Raw genomic sequence first — 24,284 nt, forward strand, 5'->3', positions numbered from 1 at the left:
AACAGCTAAAATGGTGCTGAGATTGTTGAGAGGTAGTCAGTGAGAGCACTCTAAACTAGAGAAATGTAATGTTGGAATCCTATCCATTCTAGCAGTATGAGGTAATGAATCTATGTATTGATTTGTGAAATGCATAAATACTCTTAAGCTATATTATATACAAGAATGGTTTTTTTCCATTATGTCTCTGAATGGAGACATGACAAAATAGAGTTTTTATACATACTGGCTTAATTGTAAGACTTGTATTTTGTGTTATATAAAAAGGTATATCCCAAAGAATGTGAAACTAACTTCACTGTGATGAAAAAAAATATTTTTGAAAATTTCCATCATTTTAATTTATCCCAAAAGCATCATCTAATTTGGTGTGGTTATCAAAAAAGGGAAAATAATGAAATGCATACCATCTCTCAAATTCCCAAAATTGCCACTTGTAACATATTAGCTATCTAAAATGATTCGGTTAGATTTACTGTCAGGCTTTATGTTCCTATGCTCCAAGTGTCTAAATGTGTACTTGCAAGTGTAAATGAGTTACAAAACATATCTATTTGCACATTCACAGAAAATAATATAAAATAGACTGTGTAAGTCAGAAAAAATCTGAGACTGTATTTGTAATTATTAGGAAAATAATGAACAGACATAATCTGCTGAGACCAGAAGATTTAATTCATAAGAGACACCAAAGCTTTCAAATGTTCTGCTGAATGTATTTGTGATGATGGTACTTTGTGATGTCTCTGATTGATCAGTCTCTGATTGGTCAGTGTGTCAATGCAGATATCAGTTTGAGGTATCAGAGTGCACACTACCGGGGCCTTCAGTAGGGGAGATCACAGAGGATGGGGTCATAGCATCTTGCCATCCCCCATTAGCCTGCAGCAGAAAACAAATAAAGAGAATCCATTAGCAAGATATAGAAAAGTGAAGTGACATTAAATTGTGAATGCAAGAAGCAAAATATGTGTAAGGCAACATAGTGATTAATAGGGATATTAAACCAATGTTCCCATAATTACACACTGTTCATCCTCAATTCCTTAGACATCAGGCCAAAGCATATAGAAAATGTTACATATCCATGGGAATTATATGACAAAAAATACTGAACCACTGAGTGTCTGACTTGAGGAGTGTATGCTTATGAGAAAGGATGCTGGGTGTAAACATGCCTATGTACAGCTATCTGTATTGCCTGTTCAAAGCATATACTGTGTGGGATACCTCCTCATATGAAATTCACAATAAATTTTAAAGGTTGCACTCTATTATGCTTATGGCCATTTCACTTACGTTTATGCATCAGTCTCTCATTCTTGGCTGTCTCTCTCTCTCTCTCTCTCAAAAAAAAATTGCCTTAATATTTGCTGGTGTTGGACGTGTCCTCTGAAATCAATGTCTAATCAGATTTTGGCAGCAGGCTAACACTTTGTTACTCCATATTTTGATGTCAGCCAAGAGGGTGGAATGATAGGCTAGGTGTATGTGGAGGTAAAGGACAATGAGTGAAAGTGACAGTGGAGGACTTTTCCTCCACCCAGCTGAACTGAGTGTCTTTGACTGATGTAAAGGGATCGCAGAAGAGGTTAGCCTTGGCTAAGGAGTGCTTCATCCTTTTCCCCTTCTTTCCTATACTTTTCATCATGACAAAAGTTAGCCTATTCTAAAGCTAATTCATTTGTGCATCATTATAAATATATGCTTGTTGTCCAAGATTTTTTGTCTGATCTGTGTTATAGAATCTGTGTGTGTGTGTGTGTGTGTGTGTGTGTGTGTGTGTGTGTGTGTGTGTGTGTTGTGCTTGGTGAGAGCATTTTCTGTGTCAGAAATTGAGTTCCCAGAATAGGTCAATAAATAAATTGAGCTGGCCTATTTCAGCCACAGTGTCTTGGCTAGGACTGAAATAGTAGTGTTAAGAGGAAGTTTTCTCAACCTGGGTGACATGGATCATCCTCTAGTCACTGTAGGCTCTTTCTTGTCTAGTGGGAGTAGGGAGCCTGACACCTCAATTTTTCTACTTGGGGGAGTATTGGTAGGGCATGGGGGTGTGTGCATCCACACAAACACATATACAGACATCTTGTGTTAGTGCTAATGGAGTAATGGAGTGAGCTGTGACCCAAGCACTAAATCAGAATGAGAAAGTGGATAACAGTGAGCGAGTTAGTGTGCAAGTGTAATTTGCAAGATCATGACACTTCTTATGCACTGCTAGAAGCCACAAAGACAAATCCCAAGACAGCATGAATATTTGCAATGGATACACTACCATGTCCCACTGTTGTTAAAACCCACCCTTGTATTTTATTCTAACATGAATTCTAATATGGATGTGTAACTGGGTAAGATCCATGGATATATGCAAATGGGGCATAATGTTCATCAAAACCACATTCCACACACAATATGTCAGCCCTTTTAAATAAATATTGTAGTTATTCATCCATTTAAAGCATATATCCATATATAGAACCATCTATCTATTTTTATATGTATTTCTTTCTGGGTTTTTTTTTTTTACAAAAACAGAAATAAAAAAAACAAGTGAATTAGTAGTGCATTTAATTAAAAAAAAACGCTGTGGGTTGTGATGTCTAAATGCACTGGGAGCAAGCTTATTTGATTCACATGCTGTCAAAACCCATTTTGTACTTGGCTGTTTGACACAAGTACACTTGTCAACACGACACTAGTGAAAGAATACTAAAAATCACTGAAAGTCTTGTAAATGTCTTGTTTCTGGATGTCAAGAAAAGGTGTAAGCTTTGCTTGTCAGCTATATAATATTAGAAACCAAAGAGAACAGTGGAGATTTTAAGTTTTGTTTTTACCACATGTAAAGGCACCTGGCTGTGGGGTCTGAAATCCTTATTGCTGTTTGTTCATTAATCTTTTTGTTCTGCTTTCATAGTCTTCATTTGTTTTCCTGAATGTGGCTGTCACGAGCCAGCCGGGAACATCAAGGTCCTGATCCGATCTTTTACTCCACTCCCTGGTTTTCCCTGAGCCTACCAGCATACCTGTCTCTCATCAGCTCATCCATGGATCTATATTATACCATTCAAAGATTCACTCAGCACAGGACTGTCTTTGCCTTAGGATATGTACAGGTAGTCGTCAACTTACGACTGCGTTTGGTTATGACTGACCGGTCGTAAACCGATCTGGTTGTAAGTCGGCCTATGTTAAATGAACGTAAGTATATTGTGATGTGTAATGATATTGTAATCATCTTAACCCTCCTGTTGTCTCCGGGTCAAAAATGATCCGAAACTGTGTTTAACAAGGGGTGTATACAGAAAACGAAGACAACATTTTCTTATTTCATTACCTTGGCTCATTATTTGGTTTAAGTCAAACACTGCATACTCAGGGGTGAAAGCAACTTTTATTTCTTGCTGGTATATTATTTTGAGTCATAGTGCACGCACGCAGCGCGTGCCGAAAAATACACCTAATTATTTATTATTGTCTACTTATCAAGCATTCACTAGGCCTTCTTATCACTCAGTAGTATGAGTATAGTACTTTATCACACTATCACTCTTTCATCCACCTGTATCAGTTTTTGATTATAAATAAATTGCAAACACATCATTTCAACAACACAATCGTTTTAATTACATTTTTTTTAGCTGAACAGTTGAAAACTAACTTTTCATGTTGGACACTGGACACAGAACAGTGTAACAGAACAGAAAAGTGAAAGTTACTTTGATTACCAGCTGCGCAAGTTATAGCACAAGATCTGGTTAAGCCGTAACACGCGCTGTAGCTCGCTCGTTGTTTGTCCAGCGAAACACTGCACACATAATAGAAGAGGCTGGATGCAGTGTTGCCAGATTGGGTGGTTTTAAGTGCATTTTGGCGGGTTTTGAACATATTTTGGGCTGGAAACCATCAGCAGTATCTGGCAACACTGGCTGGATGCTGGGCGCTGCCGGGAGCTGGGGCGGAAACTGTTGTACGCTCAGCTAGCTCAGCTGGGAAACACTTGCCAGTCATAACCAGACGGTCGTAAAGTTGATCGGTCGTAAGTCGCATAGGTCGTAAGTCGACGACTACCTGTATTTTGCCTTTTTTCCCTATTTTGTATTCTGTTATTTTGCTATTTTTCTGTACAATGTAAAATCACTTCACTCTTTTCTGTGGATTACTTTTACCTCTTGTTTTACTTACTTTACTTTATTATTTTCAGGACAATGCACATTGATGAACACATACACAGTACATGTAAATGTGCCAGATTGTAGCCCGAGGGCTAATTTCCATCTGTAGTCCATAATAGGCAGGTTAGATGTTCATAAATAAAAAGACAAAAAAAAAGTCCAGACATACGGAGCTATACACACATAGTAAATACTAAAAGAGAAGAAATACAAATACAAAAACCACAATCACATTTATGATATAATACACTTACTTAAGAATAGGACTGTGTATTAGTGCTGTTAGAGTTATATGTTAATAGAGTGTTTGTATGTATGTGTATGTATGTGTGTATAAGAAATTAGAGGTGTGTACATGTTTGGTGAGCTCTAAGCCACACCTTGACATGGGTCTTGAGAGTGGCCAAGGAGGGACATTCCCTTATAGACACAGGTATTGTGTTCCACAAAGCACTACCTTTAATAGATAGTGCATTGTGGCTGAAAGATGTTTTTCTAAAAGGAACCTCCACATCCCTGTTGACCACTGCTCGAGTAACCCGTGTCTGGTGATATTTAATAAAATCATGCAAACAGGGTGGTGCCAGACCATGCAGAGTTTTATAAAATAGGCAACTGTATGAAAATTTACAGAAATTGTCAAAACTCAATAGATTATATTTTCCCAAGATGTTACAGTGATGGTATGAGAGTGTTTTTTTATCTAGAATTTTGAGTGCCTTTTTATAAAGGTTTTCCACTGGTTTGAGGATGGTTAATCCCACCATGGTCCAGCTGGTAATGCAATAACTCAAGTGAGAAAAAAAATCATCGCATGTAAAAATAATAGAGCAGCAATATCTGACATGGCACCTCTAATGTACTTAAAATTATAAAGATTAACTTTAATCTTTTTAATTATCATTTTTATGTGTTTTTAAAAAGAAAGATTGGAGTCTAAAATAACACCTAAATATTTAAAATCTGTGACCACTTCTAACTCTTCAGTGCCTAAGAGGACACCAGGATGTGAAACCATATTGGAAGGTTGCTTGGCCAAGTACAGGCAGACAGTTTTTTTTTTTTGCATTCAATATAAGACACGATCTGTTGAGCCAGGTTTGTATGTGTGTAAGAGCTGTGGAAAGTACACATGCTGCTTCCTCAGGATCTTTGGCTTTAGTGAAAATGACTGTGTCATCTGCATAAAGCTGGACATCAACATGTGGACAATGTTCAGGCAAATCGTTAATGTAAAAAGAAAATAAGATCGGCCCCAGTATAGACCCTTGGGGGACCCCAACTGGACAACCCATGAAGGTGGACCTGAAACCATCCACCACAGTGCATTGTTCTCTATGTGACAAGTATGAACGAAACCAATTTATAGATTGAGCAGAAAAATTAAAATGAGTGAGTTTTGATAACAATACATTATGATTCACAGTGTCAAAAGCTCTCTTTAAATCCAAGAAAACAGCGCCAACACAACCATTCCTATCTAACTGGCATTTAACTTTTTCCATAAACATGACCAGTGCAGTCTCAGTAGAGTGGTGTGGACAAAACCCAAACTGCATAGGGTGAAGAGGTGTTTGACTATTATTGAGGTATTCAATTAACTGCTTAAAGACCCATTTTTCAATAATTTTTGAGATGACAAGTAAAATGCTAATAGGTCTGTAATTATTCATATCAACTTTATCCCCAGCTTTAAACACAGGTGTAACAATGGCCAATTTCCACGCTCTAGGGACTGTGGAATTTTTAATAGATAAATTGACTAAGTGCATGAGTAGGGGTGCAAGAGCCTCCTTGTGTAATTTTAAAAAGTTTGTGTCAAGCCCATAAATATCCTTTGCTTTAGAATTGTTCAGGGCGGTTATAATCTTAATAACTTTGCGTTCTGTAATTTCTTGTATTTGAAATTTGTTTTGATCACTGTTCGTGTGATCAGTCCCCTGTTCAAATCCCTCAGAGGATGTGAATTGCTTCACTAGGTCCTCTATTGATTTAATAAAAAAGGAATTAAGTTCTTGACACAAGACAGCAGGATCTCTCACTAGTTGATTACCAATTGTTAGTTCCAGGCCTTTTGTTTCCTGTTTTAGATGTTTCCCTGTCAGTTTGTTAATGTTCTGCCATATTTTTTTTACCATTTCCTCTAGCATTGTCAATAATCTGAATAAAAAAATTTGCCTTGGCTTTGCGTAATTCAGATGTTACTTTATTTCTAGCTCTTGTGAAGTTAAGTCTATCTGTATTAAGTCCAGATTTAATAGATTTTTTGAGTAACTGATCCCTTTGCTTTATTAACTTTAAGCACATAGGATTAAGCCAGGGAAGAAAGTAGGAATTCATCCTTCCTTGGCGCCCCCTCCTAGAAAAGGAGAGAACGATCTCATTGAGTTTAGAAAGAAATAAGTCACTGCCAGCATTCGCATCCTCACAATCCATTAGATCACGCCAGTCAATATCTTTCAAAGTTTGATCTACGTTTTCATGTTGGTTATTGGGAATAGTCATATTATTACTACGTTTATTTGAAGAATAACACAAGTTATCTGAGCACTTGAGCTTTCAAGAAAAGAAAATTGCGTTGTGATCTGAAAGACCTGTTAATAAATTATGAATATTTGTAATTCTCTCTGGTTTATTGGTGAAGACTAAATCAATTATAGACTGCATACGGCATGTGATTCTGGTGGATTGCTTTATTAGCTGAGTGAGGTTAAAATAGTCAGTTATGAGTTTAAGTTTTTTTTTCTATCTTGTTTGTTATCCCAATTGACGTTGAAATCACCAAAGAGAAATATTTCTCTTTTATGATTACATGCTGCAAGGAGTGCTTTAAGCTGGTCAAAAAATTCCAAACCAGCGGTAGGTTTGCGATAGATACAGATGGCTGTCAGAGACATTTCCTTCGAAAGGTGGATGTCTACACCAATGCATTCAAGTGTGATGTTACTGGGCCATTTGATCTCATGGCATTTCAACTTGTTCTTTACATACATGAGAACACCCCCTCCCTTCCCCTGCCCCCTATCCTTTCTAAAAGTTGTGTATTCTGGTAATGACACCGCTGCTTCGGGTGAAGAGCTGTTGAGCCACATTTCAGATAGACCTATAAAATCAACATTTGAATTACACAACAATTCTTCAATCTGTTCACGTTTTGAAACGAGGCTGCGAACATTTAAATGACCCCCAAACAATCCCCCTCTTTTAAAATCTGGGTCCCAAACAGTCCTGGCCTGATTCAGCGTCCTGAAAAATTTAAATAGCTTATGTTTTCTGAACATAATACACATCCCTTAAACAACTCTCAAACAAATTTAGCCCTGCAGCAGATGCAAGCCTACACACACTGGTTAATGCAGTTGCAATTGGGACCAACATGGCCTGCTACAACTATCTATCCATGGCTATCTCCAACTGCCGACCCGCATGTGTGCTTGGCAGCCAACCCGCATATGTGCTTGGCAGCCATGTTCCCCACTCCAAACAGCCTGGCCCTGTATCCAGCAGATTTTGAAACAATTAGAGCAGCATTGAACAAACAAAGCTCTATTCTGGGTTATCATCAGCAGGAGATTGCAGCTGTCCACCAGAGCATGATGGCCATCACAGACACATTACAGAAACTCTCCTCTCAGATGGAAAGCCTTCAGAATGCAATCAACCAGCACCTGCGCCAGTCAGCTCACTCTCTAACAGCAAGGGGCTCCAATAGTCATTCCAGCTCCATAACCCCTCCGAGAGCCATGCCTCCCCTGCAGCCTTACAACAGGGAGCCTGGGACCTGGCGCTCATTCCTTTCCCAGTGCTCCTTGTCGATGGAAATCCAGGCCTCTGTTTTCCCTTCTGAGAGCTCTTGAGTTGCCTAGGTTATCACACTTCTGACTGGAAGAGCTCGAGAGTGGGGAACAGCAGTCTGGGATGCTAAGATCCCCTGCTGTTCAAGTTACAAAGAATTCTCTGAAGGGATGCAAAAGATTTTCGACCAGTCATCCAAGGGCAAGGCAGTAGCTAGGCGACTAATGGGGCTCAAGCAAGGCAGCCAGGAGGTTTACAACTATGCCATTGAGGTTTGTACCTTGGCAGCAGCTGTGGACTGGAATGCCAGTACCCTGTATGGTGCATTTTTTATGGACTAAACAGCTCTGTATTGGATGAGATCATCTCTCACAACCTCCCCAAGACTCTGGATGGCCTTGTGGACCTAGATGGTCAGGTGGATACTCGGTTACGCCAATGGAACCTGAGAAGGAGACTCAGGTTTGAACCCAAGGTCGCGGTTTCCTCATCTGAGGCTGCTGTTTCTCCTGAACTGGAGCCCATACAGTTAGGCAGAACCTGGATCGCCCCTGAGGAGAGAAGGTGCCACCGTGAGACCAGGTCCTGCTTTTCCTGTAGCAAACACGGACATTTTGTCTGTTATTGCCTGTTAAAAGGGCCTGTCCACCAGATCTCAGAGTTGGTGTCTTGTATTATTTTACACTGCAGAAATTATATTTTAACAAGTTAGAATATCGTGAATATAGCTGAAACAATCTAGCATTCCCTATTAGAAGAATACAAGACACCAACTCTGAGATTATTAAAACTAGTTCTAGACTGTAACCAACTTATTCCAAGATGTCAAGTAAAATTATCTGTCCATGCAGCAAGATAATTTCACGAGTATTAAAGAATTATTTCCTCAAATTCAGTTTTCTGCGGTGTATGGGTGGGTATACTGACACAGTCTGCCCTGACGAGAGGCTGGTGCTTCCCACCAAGATCATCTTTCAGAACAGATGTTACCCAGTTAAGTTGCTCATTGACTCTGGGGCAAACCAAAGCTTCATCAGAACCTCCTTTGCAGAAGAGCTGGGGGTCAACCTACAGAAGTTAGAGTACCCTCTAGCCACCAGGGTACTCAATGGCACCAAACTCAGTCCTGTCTCCCACATCAGAGAGCCACTCACTCTTAAGGTCTCAGGGAACCACATGGAATTTATTTCTTTTTTCACCATGAATAACTCTGATGAGTCTATTGTTCTTGGTCTTCCTTGGTTGTGCCTGCATAATCCCCATCTGAATTGCAGTAACAGTACAGTCCTCTCTTGGAGCACCCACTGCTTGGCCACCTGTCTGTCCTCTGCCAAGACTCCCCTCACCTTCCATGTCTCCAATCCTGATGAGTCCATCAACCTTTCTAACGTCACTGTGGAATAGCGGGACCTCAGTCAGGTGTTCAGTAAGACCTGGGCCACCTCTCTCCCTCCTCACTGACCTTACGATTGTGCTATTGATTGGCTTCCTGGTACTACTCCATTTAGGGGTTCCATTTATTCCCTCTCGTCCCCCCAAGAGAGAGGCCATGGACAAGTATATTTCAGAGTCTCTTGCGGTTGGCATCATTTGTCCCTCATTATCTCTGGTGGAAGCTAGTTTCTTTTTCATGGTCAAGAAGGACAAGTTTCTAAGGCCGTGCATCGACTATCAAGGCTTAAATGAGATCACCATTAAGAACTGCTACCTGCTACCTCTCATGTTCATGGCCTTTGAGCTGCTGCAAGGGGCCCAATTTTTCTCCAAGCTGGATCTCCACAATGCCTATCGCCTGGTATTCTTTAGGGAGGGGGACGAGTGGAAGACAGACTTCAACACACCCACTGGACACTATGAATACTTGGTCATACCATTTGGCCTCACTAACACACCAGCTGTCTTCCAAGCGCTGGTCAGTGATGTCTTTCAAGATTTCATCAACCACTTCTTTGTATACCTTGATGACATCTTGATCATCTCTCCCATGCTCGAAACTCACCAGTCCCACAACAGACAGGTTCTGTAGTGGTTACTAGAAAATCAACTTTTTGCTAAGCCTGAGAAATGCGAGTTCCATCAGTGCACAATCTCATTTCTGGGTTTCCTTATCTCCCAAGGTAAGGTCCAAGTGGACCCAGATAAGGTCAAAGCAGTCTCAGACTGGCCCATTCCCTCCTCTTCCAGGGAGCTGCAATGTTTCTTGGGGTTTACTCATTTTACCAAAGGTTTATCAGGAATTATAGCTCCATTGCTACCCTTCTTACAGAACTCACATCCTCCAAGCACCCCTTTTTCTGGACAACCATGCTAAGAATGCATTCAGATCCCTCAAGACCAAGTTTTCCACTTCACCCATCCTTATCATCCCAGACCCTACAGCTCAGTTTGTGCCTGAGGTGGATGCCTCTGACATGGGAGTAAGGGCAGTCATGTCCCAGAGATCATCTAAGGATGACAAGATGCACCCATGTGCATTGTTCTCCAGACAGTTTTCACCTGACTCTCAGCAAGACAGCACAGAGCATATCCTTCCCTCCCACTGCCTTGTGGCCAGCACCCAGTCTGACATCAAGAAGGTCATCCAGGAGGCTCTGGCCAGCAATCCAGATCCAGGTAACCACCTAATGTTCTGTTGTGCCCCTTTTTGTACATTCCCAGGTGCTTCAGTGGGGGCACAGTTCTCTTCTCGCTTGTCACCCCGGGGTCACCCGAACCCTCTTCATTATCAGGCAATGCTTCTCGTGGCCAATGATGTGGCAAGACATCAAGACTTTTGTAGCAGCCTGCGACGTGTGTTCTAGAAACAAGACTGATAACCAGCCTATGGCTGGACTATTAAGACCGCTACCTCTACCTCATCGTCCCTGGTCCCAGATTGCTGTAAATTTTATCACCGGCCTCCTCTATTCCAAAGGTAACACCTGTATCCTGACTATTGTTGATCGTTTCTCTAAAGTGGCTTATTTTGTCCCTCTCCCCAAGATGCCATCTGCTAAAGAGAATGCTGAACTCCTTATTAACCATGTTTTCAGGATTCATGGTCTGCCACTGAACATTGTTTCTGACAGAGGTCCTCACTTTTCTGCTCACTTTTGGAAGGAGTTCTGTAAGCTCATTGGAGCCACCCCTAGCCTTTCCTCAGGTTACCACCCTCAGACTAATGGTCAGAATGAGTGATCTAATTAGAGCTTAGAGATCACCCTACAATGCCCCAGTTCAGGCGATGCATCTTCCTGGAGCCAGGCCCTGCCTTGGATTGAATATGCACACAACAGCCTCCCATCATCCTTGACTGGATTGACCCTGGTCCAGTGCTGCCTCAGCTACCAGCCACCTCTCTTTCCCGTGCAAGAGGAGGAAGCATCTGTCCATTCTGCCCAGGCCTTCATCCGACACTGTTGCAGGGTGTGGGCATGTGCCAGGCATTGTCTGCTACACTCCAGCCAATTATATAAGAGGAAGGCAGACCGATGCTGCACACCAGCCCCAGTCTACCATCCTGGGCAGAGGGTTATATTATCCACCACCAACCTTCCCCTTCAAACCTCCTCCCATAAGCTGGCACCCAGGTTTGTTGGTCCTTTTCCCATTTCCAAAGTTATTAACCTAACTACTATCGTGCTGATGTTACCTAGGTCCATGCATCATGTTCAGCCTTCCTTCCATGTCTCTCAAGTAAGACCCCTGATCTCCAGCTCCTTCTCCCCTCCCTCCAAGACCCCCACCCCGGGTTCATTTATGGAGGTGAGGCCTACACTGTCAAAAAGTTGCTAAAGGCCCATTGGCAAGGTCAAGGATTGCAGTACCTGGTTGATTGGAAGGGGTATGGCCCAGAGGAGAGGTGTTGCATCCCAGCATGCTTCATCTTGGACCCCTCACTCATCAGAGACTTCCACTGCAAGAACCGAGAGGCCCCGTCTGGGATGCCCGGAGGTGTCCATGGGGGGGGGGGGGGGGGGGGGGGCGGTGCGGCCAGCACACTCGTCTCTCATCAATTCATCCATGGCTCTATATTATACCACTCGTAGATTCACTTGGCGCAGGATTATCTTCACCTCAGGATATGTATTTCACCTCTTTTTCCTCTATTTTGTATTCTGTTATTTTGCTACTTTGCTGTGCACTGTGGAATTACTTCACTTTTTTCTGTGGATTACTTTTGCCTCTTGTTTTGGGATTGTGAGCACATTTCTCCTGATGTGGAAGCACTCTGAACTTTTCAACTTTTGTTTTTGTGCTGAGAGCTCTTTTTCCTACTGCAGGATTATGTTCTGGACTTTGTTACTTTTTTGCTTCTGCGCTTATCTGTCGGTTTGACACTAGTCTATGTTTTTTTACCCCCAATCGTCCATTCCAGCATTTCTCCTGTCAGCTGCTCCCCTCCTCCAGTCCTTTTTGATCAGAATTAAAGACCAGCCTTCTTCACTCCAGTGTTTTTGGGTCTAGCCAGCACTGATTGCCGTTTTGCTTGTGACAGTGGCATGCTCAACAGGGAAGTCTTTTTTTTCTGAACTGTGTGTTGAGTGCAGTATCTTCCAATCCATTTTAGATTACCGTATTTTTCGGACTATAAGTCGCACTTTTTTTCATGGTTCGGCTGGCCATGCGACTTATACTCCGGTGCGACGTATATATGGTTTTGTTTTTGTTTTTTTTTCACCGCGGAATAACTGGAGCTGATGCTGAGTCTGACGACAGCCACGCAGAAGAAGAGGAAACGGCGCTTCATCTGCCACTGGAGGCAGAGTTGTTCAGAAGCGACACCGAGGATGAGGAATTCAATGGATTTGCTGATTTGGAGTGAAATCATCAGCTTGATAAACTTGATTGACCTGTGTTTTATTATTAATGATAGGCCTATAGTTATTTAAATAAGTTATGTAGTGATTTTAGGCAGTGCTTAATTTGTGAAGTGGGAGGTCCCAGAACGCAGGAGGTGGGTGGGTCCGGCGACTCAAAAAAAAAAAAGGCGGGGGATGGTTTACTATAACTTTACGCACATGCGCTTATTGTGTGTGTAAAATAATAATAATAATAATAATAATAATATCAGACATTATGATCTTAGAAAACGCTTTAGTGACAAACAGTTACAGACAGTAATATGTCGTGATATTATATTATAAAATATTAATTTTTATTAGTCTATATATTAAATTATATATTACATTTATCTTCTAAAATAACAGACTGTACTCATCACAGCCGGTTTATTTCACCATTGGAGATCAGATCACACAAGACATGAGTTAAATGACTCATTTTAAGGATTTAAGTAGGGGATTTAAAAGCGGTTGTTGTTTTTTTTTTCACTAGACGGTTGTTTTTACTACCGTACCTGTCTTTGGAGATGGTATACCTATAGCCTACTTGACCTCTGATTTGATAAATTAAAAATCGACAAAAATGAAGAATGACACTCCTCGATGATGACTACAGCTTTAATAACACAGATGAAAGAGCCATGGGGCGATAATAAGCCCTACCGGTAAAAATATTCTAAAAGCAAACTGATTAATGCATCAGTAATAGGCTAATATTAGTTATAATAATAATAATATAGGCTATTAGTAATAACGATAGTGATAGTATTAAAGATAGTAGTAGATATTTAAAATAATCAGACTAGGCTACTTACAGGGCAGCTGCTCAGCTGTTCGTTTATTAAATAAACAATGCAGTCGCGCAGTAACCACGCGCCGCTTATCAGATAGAATCACAGATTCCATGGATAGAATAACCCTTCAAAAAAGTGCGACTTATAGTCCGGTGCGACGTATATATGTTTTTTTTCGTCTTCATAATGCATTTTTTGGCTGATGCGACTTAAACTCCGGAGCGACGTATAGTCCGGAAAATACGGTAACCAATATTCAGTGCCAAAAATTATCCTTCCATGAATTAAGTGATAATATTTTTGTTGTGCAATTAAAATAAATAAAATAAAATACAGCTCAGTCAAATAAAATTAGTATGTGGGGCTCAGGTTTAATAGAAACATTTATTAAAGCAGTGCAGTTACTGTTTCAATGTGTTTTTAACCCTCTGGGGTCTGAGGGTATTTTCCGGCACTAATGATTTTGGTGTGCTCTGATTTTGTTGTCAATTTCAACAAATCTAAACAGTATTTTCAATGTCATATGACTTTTTTTATTCAGCACAAGTTCAGCTACAATAATATATGTGTAGTATGTATGTCATGATTGTACTTTAAAAAATAACAGATAAATGAAGATGTTGTAAAAAACAGTTTTACAACTGTTTTGGAATGTGTGAAAAACAAAACAAAACATGACCTTACCCATGGTGACGAACCATTTTGATCATTTGAGGTGATTCTGTTCAGTCTTCGGAATGGATCAAGCACAAAAACTTAAATCTGCTCCATTGATTTGGACAATTAACTGGCCATCAAAAATTTTATGTCCTATTGTCTTAGGATAAAGGGTTGGCAGTGGGAGGGGTATTCCATTCCAATGAGAAGGGTGAAAACCCCTCTTACTGCCAACTCTTAATCCCATCAGATTAACTCTTAATCCCATCAGGTCAAGTCACAATGGGTAAGGTAATGTTTTTCACACATTCCAATACAGTCCTAAAACTGTTTTTTTTTACAACAGCTTCATTTATCTGTTATTTGACTTTATTTTGGTATTTGACTCTATTCATTGTGTCTTGAAATTAAGTTTTGTGCTATTTTACTCAGTTCAGAGCCACAACCAAGTCTGTTACTTTGTTACACAATTAGGAGACAGTCGTCAGATGTGGTCCATGACAGCACGTTTGCGAACACTTTCTTTGGTGGCTGACCAAGCCAATTCTTGAGAGGGAGATACGGCCACAGATCTCACAAATAAATGCCGATGATGTTGATGCCGTCACGGTATTAGCCTTCCTCCTTGCCCTCTTTGCATCTGCTTCAGCATTAAGCTTGCGCTCACCTGCCTCGAGTGCCTGATTACACACAGTCCTCCATTCGCTTTGATTCACAGCGAGAAATTCCCAAGTTGCAGGTGGTAAATCAATTTTGAGCATGTCTCTCTTGCAGACATCTTTGAAACGTAACTTAGGTCGGCCGACAGGTCTCAACCCCAGTTCCAGTTCCCCGTACAAGAGGTCCTTGGGGATTCGACCATCTTCCATACGATGAACATGGCCCAGCCACCTTAGTCTGTGATGTCTGAGGAGGGTGTACATGGACGGAATGCCTGCTCTTTCAAGAACATTGCTGTTGGAGACCTTATCTGCCCATAAGATGGACAGAATGTGACGAAGGCATCTCATGTGGAAGATATGTAATCGTTTTTCCTGCCTAACATAGGTGGTCCAAGACTCACTTCCATAAAGTAGAGTGCTCACAATGCAGGCACAATAAACAGCAATTTTGGTCTGGGTGGTGAGTTTCTTGTTCTCCCACACTGGAGACGAAAGCTTGGCCATGTTGTTTGCAGCCTTCCCAATTATTTTTCCAATTCTTTTTCCAATCTCCACATCAAGCATTGTCTGAGATAGTAGAGCCAAGATAGGTAAACTGTGGGATGGCATCCAAGGTGTAGTCTTTGATGGTGAGGACAGGCGTAGCTTCAGAACCTTGACACATAACTTTTTTCTTCTTCAAGCTGATGCTGAAATCACTGCATGCATTGGAGAACTGGTCAAGAAGGTGCTGAAGGTCTACCTCATTGTGTGCAACAAAGGCAGCATCGTCAGCAAAGAGGAAGTCACAAAGGGTTACTTTGTGAAATTTGTCTTTGCTCGAAGGTGTGCAAGGTTGAAGAGATTTCCATCAGCTCGAGTATGCAGCAGGATTCCTTCGTCACAAGATCTGAATGCATGTTTTAGGAGGACAGAAAGGAAGATGTTGAACAGTGTTGGTGCCAGTACGCAGCCCTGCTTCACACCACTGTTGATATCAAATGCCATAGACATGTTTCCATTATATTGTACTGTACCCCGTGTACCATCATGAAATGATTGAATGAAGCTCAGGAGTTTTGGAGGGCAACCGATCAAAGGTAATATCTGAAAGAGGCCATCTCTACTGACCAGGTCAAAGGCCTTTGTTAGATCGATGAATGCAATGAAAAGTGGCTGTTGTTGTTCTCTGCACTTTTCTTGGAGTTGCCTTAGTGAGAAGATCATATCCACTGTAGAACATTTGGAGCAGAAACCACATTGGGATTCAGGGTACACCCGCTCAGCAAGCAGTTTTAGGCGATGAAGTGCTACTCAGGCAAACAACTTTCCAGCAATGCATAGTAGAGAGATACCCCAATAGTTATTATGGTCACTACGGTCACCCTTATTCTTATACAGAGTGGTGATGGTTGAGTCTCTCATCTCCTGTGGGACAGAACCTTGTTCCCAACACTTTGTAAAACAGTTGGTAGAGAGTGTCAAGCAGCTGGCTTCCACCACATTTGAAAAGTTCAGCTGGGATGCCGTCCTGTCCAGGAGCCTTGCCAGATGAGGACTCCATGATTGTCTTGGAGAGTTCATATTTAGTTGAAACATTGTCAAGCTCAAGCATTGTGGGAAGTCTTTCAATCTTGTCAAAAGCAGAGGGAGAGACAAAACTTATACCACCATAGAGCTCATTGTAGTGCTCTACCCAGCACTCCATCACTTTGGAGTGGTCACTGACGATCTCCCCGCTTGATGTCTTCAATGGGGCGCACTTAGACTGTGTAGGTCTGATTGCTTTCTTGATCCCCTCGAACATGCCTCTGATATTACCATTATCAGCAGCTGATTGGATCTCAGAGCAGAGACCCATCCAGAAGCTGTTGGCACAGTTCTTGCACTCAGCTTTCATGCATTTTCTGGCCTGGCAGAGAGCATCTAAAGAGCTTGGTGAAGGGTTGCGCTGGTAGTTCTGCATGGCATTCCTCTTTTCCTCAATTAGTGGTTGGAGGATGGCGATATTTGCATTGAACCAATCTTAGCTTTTGGGTTCCTTCTTGCCGAAAGCCTGAAGTGCTGCTGCATGAGTCGTGTCCCTGATATGTTGCCAGTGATCATAGGTATCAAGTTCCTGACAAGGTTCGAGTTTAGTGCTCAAAATAGCCTTGAAGAGCGAGAGTCTCTCCTCAGTGGCAGTGGCAGCAGTATTAATGCGAGGTTTGGCAGGATGTTTAGTATGATGTAGTTTCTTCAGACGCATTTGGAGTTTTGAGCAGATGAGGGAATGATCGGTGTCACAATCAGCACTGTGGTATGCTCTTGTAATGCGAATGTTGTTAAGATGCTCACGAAGTGTAATAATAAGGTCTAGATGATGCCAGCTTTTGGATTTTGGGTGCATCCATGAGACCCTATGTTGCATCTTTGCAGCAAAGAATGTGTTTGTAATACAAAGGTGGTGGCAAATACAGAGGTCCAACAGACATTGGCCATTTTTATTGCATTTGCCAACTCCAAAATGATTAAGGCAAGTGGGCCAAGAGTCATGGTCTTTACCCACTCTAGCATTGAAATCGCCAAGAAGAATCAGAGCTTTGTTCTTTGGGATGTCATTGAGAGCTTTATCAAGATGACTGTAGAAGATATCCTTAGAATCAGGGCATACCTGCCAACCTTGGAAAAAAATTTTGAGTAGCAACTTATAATAAATTTAAATAAATAAATTAAAAATAAATAAATAAATTTAAATAAATTATAGGCTACTCTGGCCTATCCAATAACATAGCCTTTATAATATTCATATTCACTGACCTGGCCTAATTTGGAAAAAAATAATGGCCTATGTATATAAATGCAAGCATTTCTATGTTAGCAATATTATTACCTGTATTTCCTTGATGGCTAATGTCAAAATCATAATTGCACACTGTGCAAAATGCATGATTAGGCAGTTTAGAGGGGCGGAGGCATGGCCATTGATCTTGATACTTCGTTAGGAACTTCTGAGGGGCATAGACTCGCTTCTTTTTAGATATGCTTCCCTCTCTCTCTGTCAGTATCCTCATCTGATGTCATGTGTATTATTAACTGCAAGGCACACACATACACAAACACACATCATCATCCACCACATGCACTTATGTGAAAACACTTCGTGCGCTACTCATTGAATCTCACATGCACGAGTAGCCTAGTTCAGAAGATTTTAATGCGTCTATCGGTTGACTGGCTACTATATTTTCACTTTAGGCTATGCAATATTTTTTGGATTGGGAAGCCTGGGTCAAATATCAAAACAAGCTGGAACAAATATTTCCTTCAGATAAGGCGGAACACTGTGCTTTGAACTATGATGTTAGGACGGCTGTCCTTGCTTTATTCACAATACCCTTGCCCTGCCCATTTACCTTCAAAACGGTGTTTAGCACCGTCCTCCCTTGTAAAACCAGTTACAGTATGAAGATCAACCAAGAGGGATGAAAATCAATTTCGTTACTTTCGTTTTGACGGCTCCTCGGCTCTCCGCTTAGCCTCATAGCCTAGGCCTATTTGAAGAGTTTAAAACTAGCGCTGTGATTGGTCGAAGCCTTCTTTTCTCTACAGGTTGCTGGTCAATGCGGTTACACCCATAGACGAGTTGCCTAGTGCGTGAATGCACAGACAGTTGAACCGGAATATTAACCCTTTGATGCAAAACATGGGTCAAAAGTGACCCGGCTGAGTTTTTATCTTCTATATCTTTACAATAAATTAATTCCATCATTCAGTATTCAAGGTATTCCTCAATTAACTTGTTTTTGATCATCATGCATCCTTATTTTATTTTTTCCTTTCTTACTTTTTGAATAAAAAACCTTTTTGTATCACTACCCTTCTAATGCACAACATGGGTCAAAAATGACCTGCATTCATTTTCCAGGTTATTTCATGTATGGCTGAGTGTTTCTATACTTTTGAAATAAATTCATTTTGTCATTTACTTTTCCAAATATGCAGTAAATATCTTGTTTTTGTTTAGCACAAATCATCATTTTTATTTTTCCTTTCTTTAGTTAGGGGTCATCCATAATTTTCATCATTATCACGAGCTTACAAACCGTATGCGGGGGGGAGGGGGTCAATGACCAGGCGTACACTTTTTAAAAATGAAAATAATGATGATCCCTCAATTTCGCGCCACATCGGTGTTGCCAGCTAGCTCTACAATTTCTTTCTTCAGTACAACAACAATGGCTGACGTAGATTTTGACCGCGTTTACAAATTTGTGAATAGTAGAAATACCGCTGTTCACAAGACTCCTTCAAACGAGTATGAGCAGTTTTTAAATGTTTATGGTTTCCTGCATTCATCTGAGAAGCAGCAGGAGGCAGTTCGGGCAGGACAGGCTGCTTGAAAAGAAGCAAAAATGAACGTTTCAAAGCAAGCTGAGCTGTGCCGGCAAGCGATCGTCCGGATGGAAAAAATCAAGTCGGCTTTGACAATTCGGGATTATTTCTCTCGTAAAACGGTACGTAGTATATAATTTTTTATTTTATTTCTTTTTTTTTTTTTTCTGTGTGTTTGTGTAGTTTGATGTTTGTTTGAGTGTTTTGTCTGCCGGTGGTGGTGTAGCAGCTCCGGGCCTAGTTTTGGGCGTTGGTTTTCCCTCCAGGCCTTGGTTCGCCGTAGGCGATGCCTGCGCTCCCAGCTATGGACTGCAGTGAGCTCGTTGCTCATTTTACATCGTGGTTGTCCAGCGCTCTGCGCTTTAATGCTTGGCATGATATTCTGAGCGATGTTGCTCGGTGGTGTCGCGGCAGCTGTGCAGGCGGTTTGGGACACACCAGTGCTCTGTGTGGCGGAGCTTCTCTGCTCGCTTTGTGGATCCATGGCGTGGTGCGATGCTGGAGATATGGGACTTGTTTTCGTGCGCCTTTTGGTGGGACTGTGGCTGCTACACCACAGGAATTACATCCTGACCCCTACTTGGTGGTCCTTTTACCTTTTTTTTTTAAACTTTATTTATTTATTTTTTTCTTTCTTTGTCTATAATTGTAAAGCGTCCTTGGGTTTTTTGAAAGGTGCTATATAAATTTAACATTATTATTATTATTATTATTATTATTATTATTATACAGTCAGTCTTCTTTTCTTCCATTTCAGAATGAAAGTCCTGCACGACCAGCCCCAGCCCCAGCTCCAAAACTGGTCAGTGTGTCTACCTCGGTTACAACACCAGAGGCCATGGCTGATGAACCTGCTAGAGAGAAGCGTTTGACAGAAAACGAAGTAAACGCAAGTTCACGTTTGTGCACTGCATTGGGAATTTCATGTGCAAAACTGCTGTCTGAAGATGTCAAGAGTCATCCAGAATTTGTGAGGGCTTTGGCGACAGTTTCCTCATCACACCTGAAATTCTCCACTTTGTTGAAGCAGTGGGAAGGTTCTGGTTCATTTACAAAAGCTGGATCTAAAATAAGCACTGCAGTGTCTGCAGCTAAAGTTGAGATAAACCAATTGAAACAGAAACTGATTGAACTCTCTGATTTGAAAGTGGTTACTACAAACCTTGCTGTCCAGCTTCAATCTTGTCAGCAAAAAATGACTAAAATGCTTTCAATGTTGCCTGTACTTTTCGAAGTGAAAGATGCAATGGAGACGGCTATTCCATTTCTGCAGGCATGTGTACAGGCTCAAAAGGCAAGGAAATTCAACAAGTTAACAGGCTAGACTTCATATAAACTAATAGCCTCAAATAGCCTTGGAATGTCTTGGGTTGATGCGATGGCAAAATTGATTGACACTGAGGAAAGTGGTGGGAAATTCTTTCCATTATCTGCAGCTCAAGTCAAGTTGTTCCCTTTTATCAAAGAGACCTGTCACCACCAGGGTATGTGCAGTATACCATCACAAGTATTATTGAGACACTATTCACTTGATGCGGACGTTGTGAAGGATGCTGTCTTTCAACTTTTAGAGTTTTTTTCCTCTTCTCTGTGTTGTTAAAGGGAGGCAGTACGTTCTTGTGGATTACACGGAGATGGTTTTTTACCCTGATTTGGTACATGACCTTCTGACTCTTGATCGGGATGTTGATAGCAGCGGCACTGAATGCCTTGAGGTAAAGCTTGAACCCAATGAGGGAAGTTTTATTTACAGAAAAACAGGCCCTGTACCCCTGCAGAAACAGTTCCCAGAACTTTTGACGGTCATGATGGAATTCATATGTCTTCACGGATTTGCTGCTCATGTTCGCAGGAGAGAGGGCACAGGTACATCTTGTGGAGTCACCTTGGAAGATATTCGCAGTCATGTTGTGAAGCATGTTGAGGGACTGACCACTATATCACATTCAAAAGTGTATAATCTTCTGAAACCATCCAGGCAGAATACTGCAGAAGCAGCTAGGCACACTGATTGCCTAGATATCAGGGTAGGTGTAAAGTCATGTGACATCAGCAATGAACATGAAAATGCCCATGAGTACCTTGCATCAGTCCGAAATGTGAGAGAGATGTGTGCCATGTATCCTGATGAATGTGCTTTGCTGTCTTGTGACAGCAAAGCCAAGATTCACATCGGTGGACAGGCTGTTTCTAGATACCATCAACTGCGCCATTTCTTTCCGGATGAGGATCAAGCTCATTTTAAGGACCATGATTTCCCTATCAGTGGATATTTGATAGAGCCAGATGGTTACTTGGTGGTGCAGCAGCAGGCATCAGACTCCCAATTAGAGACAAGTATTAAAGACAAGTTTAGCAGAGAAACTTGCAAACTACCTGGGACAGGGCCTCTATTTGTGTGTAATCGTTGTGTCAAAAACACATCCATTTCAATTGAGGATCATGTCAATGACATCAGTGACATCTTTCGGAAAAAAACCCCATCTGAAAAAGCCTGTGTTAGCCTTCATAACAGATGGAGGTCCAGATTGGACCCCCAAGTCCAACATTAATGAGTTATTTCCTGGCAGGCTATGGAGAGACTTGAAATTGGACTTATTGGTGTGTGTTTGCAATGCTCCCGGACTTTCTCGATACAACCCAATCGAACATTTGTGGTCATCATGTTCCCGCTTGCTGGCCAGTGTATCTCTACCTGATCACTTGCCTGGTGAAAAGCCTCCTCCACAGCTGATAGATTTAAGTCAAGAAGAAAGGCTGGAAAAAGAACAGCAGGTATTTGACAATGCCCTGGACAGACTTGACATGTACTGGGAGGGCAAGTTATACGATGGCTTCAGAGTGACATCAGTAGGAATGATGTCCAAACTGCCTGGATACGAAAAGACATGTACAGATTATGACATGGTGAAACAGATGTTTGACTCAAGCCTTCGCATGATTCAGAACTCTGACGATTTATCCAAGATTCGTGATGAATGGCGTCACATGGTGAAACACATGGATCGTCAGCATGGAGTTCTGGTGTTCAGGAAGCTTTCCTGTGAGGGTGCTAGCTGTTCCTGCAGGTAATATTTTTCTCAAATATACTACAGGGTGGCCAAATAAAAGTGTCCCAAAATATCAGTAATCAGTCACTGATAGTACATTATGGTGTCTACCACTTTTTTAATAGCCCTCAAATTCTTTCCAATCTTTCAGTGACCAAGGTGACATCACTGCCAGAAATGTGTGGAAGATACCCAGTGCCAAGGATTTTCTGTTGCCACCCATCACTCCTGATCCTAATAACCCAGGGCATTATATGACCATGCAACAACTCCTTACCAGTGACAAATTCAGCAAACCCGATGAGCATCTGTCTGGAGGAGGAAAGGAGCGCTGCTCAAAATGCAGGTAGGTACACTGCTTCAGCCCATTCTTGGCTGATTATAACTACAAGATATATGGTCAAATTGAATTTTACTCCCAGCCCAAAGAATATATTACATTGAGTAATAAATAATAAGTCTCAAATTTTTCTTCCACAGATATGTCTACACTTCAAAGGCTGACGAAAATTGCCACATGCTTCAAGTACATGGAAGCAAGAGGGCACTGGCTCAGGAAGAGCAGGATAAAGACTTGCGCAAGAACTGTTGTAAAATATGTCACCAGAATTTCCCAACTCATTACCAGCTTCAGCGTCATCAGGATTCTACAGGACATAAGCTGAAAAAAGGAAGACCAACACAGTGATTGACAGTTATGTTGCATGTGAAACTGAGTCCTGTGTAGCATTCTGGATTTTTTTTTATGTGGACATGTTTTAATAAAAAGTAATACAAGACATGGTTTTATTTTGAATTCCTATTCCACGTAGATCCATCATCATTTTTTTTGTCCACTAATGTACACTTTTTTTTTGGGGGGGGGGGGGGGGTTTGCTCAAAAGTCTACTCTTTGTAGACTCGTGATAATGATGAAAATTATGGATGACCGCTTATGAACAAGCACAGCTTTTGTAATTCTACATCAAGTTTACACACATGGGTCAGAAACGACCCGCATGCATTTACTACAGCGTTTGGTGGGAACTGTGAATTGTGCTTGTGTCAGACATTTCACAGCTCAGCACAGCGCCCTTTGCCCATCTAATACATGTAAGTAATGTTTTTCAATTGTTCTAACACTACCTTAGAAAAAAATTTATTATGTTTTGGTTACCTTGAGAGTGAGTAGATTACTTGTCAGAAAGTTACAAGTAATTACTATTAGCTACCTAGCTGTTGACATATTCTACTTTAGTTAGCTAATTTTATTGTAGCTGGCTTAGCTAACTACATAGTTAATAAATAAATAACTGGCCCCATTCACTGCTAAAGTAATTACTTGAAACAAATTATTATTATTATAGTATTAAGACATTTAATTTTAAATCACACTTGGATGACCCATGTGTAGTAATATAAAAAGTAGTTTTGTTCATAAAGTAGGAAAGAAAAAAAATTAATTAATGATTTGTGGTAATTAAAAACAAGATATTTAAAGAATACTTGGAATATTCAATCATAAAATAAATTGATTTCAAAAGATGGAGCAAAGAAAAACTCAGTCAGCATGAAATAAACTGGAAAATGAATGCGGGTCATTTTTTACCCATGTTGTGCATTAGAAGGGGTGTGCATATGTTTTGCATCAAAGGGTTAAAGATCTTTGAACTCAAAGCCATCAATGGTTTTTTGCGTATTTTGGAGTGTTAAATCGTAGCAGCGTAGTTTGATGTCTAAATGGGTATCTGCTACGCAAAATGCGTAAAGGATGGCAGGTCTGTCAGGGCTAGAGGTCATGGTTGGGGCATAGGCAGCAAGCAAGTTGGTGCTGCCGAAGTCAGTGTTGAGTCTCATGTGCATGAGGTGCTCCAATTTGATTGAGCCAGGCTCAACTATCTGAATCAGCTTATTGCTTACAGCAAAACCAACTCCATGCTCTCTCGGTTCATCCTCATGTTTGCCTTGCCAAAAGAATGTGTACTCCTCCCTGAGA

General features: G+C 41.1%; 1 protein-coding gene across 3 annotated transcripts in view; it reads right to left on the reverse strand.

The window, feature by feature from the left end:
- Positions 1 to 670: 670 nt before the first annotated feature.
- pbx3b (pre-B-cell leukemia homeobox 3b) overlaps positions 671 to 24,284 on the reverse strand; it is a 404,527-nt gene continuing 380,913 nt past the window's right edge. For 2 of the 3 annotated variants that reach the window (XM_060930780.1, XM_060930779.1), the window contains one exon: positions 671 to 882. In XM_060930780.1, coding sequence (XP_060786763.1) covers positions 790 to 882 — 93 coding nt within the window. In that variant the 3' untranslated portion in view covers positions 671 to 789. The remainder of the gene's footprint in view (positions 883 to 24,284) is intronic. The other variant, XM_060930781.1, reaches the window with a different exon arrangement.

This window comes from Neoarius graeffei, chromosome 10 (assembly GCF_027579695.1).
Source record: "Neoarius graeffei isolate fNeoGra1 chromosome 10, fNeoGra1.pri, whole genome shotgun sequence".
Classification (NCBI taxonomy): domain Eukaryota; kingdom Metazoa; phylum Chordata; class Actinopteri; order Siluriformes; family Ariidae; genus Neoarius; species Neoarius graeffei.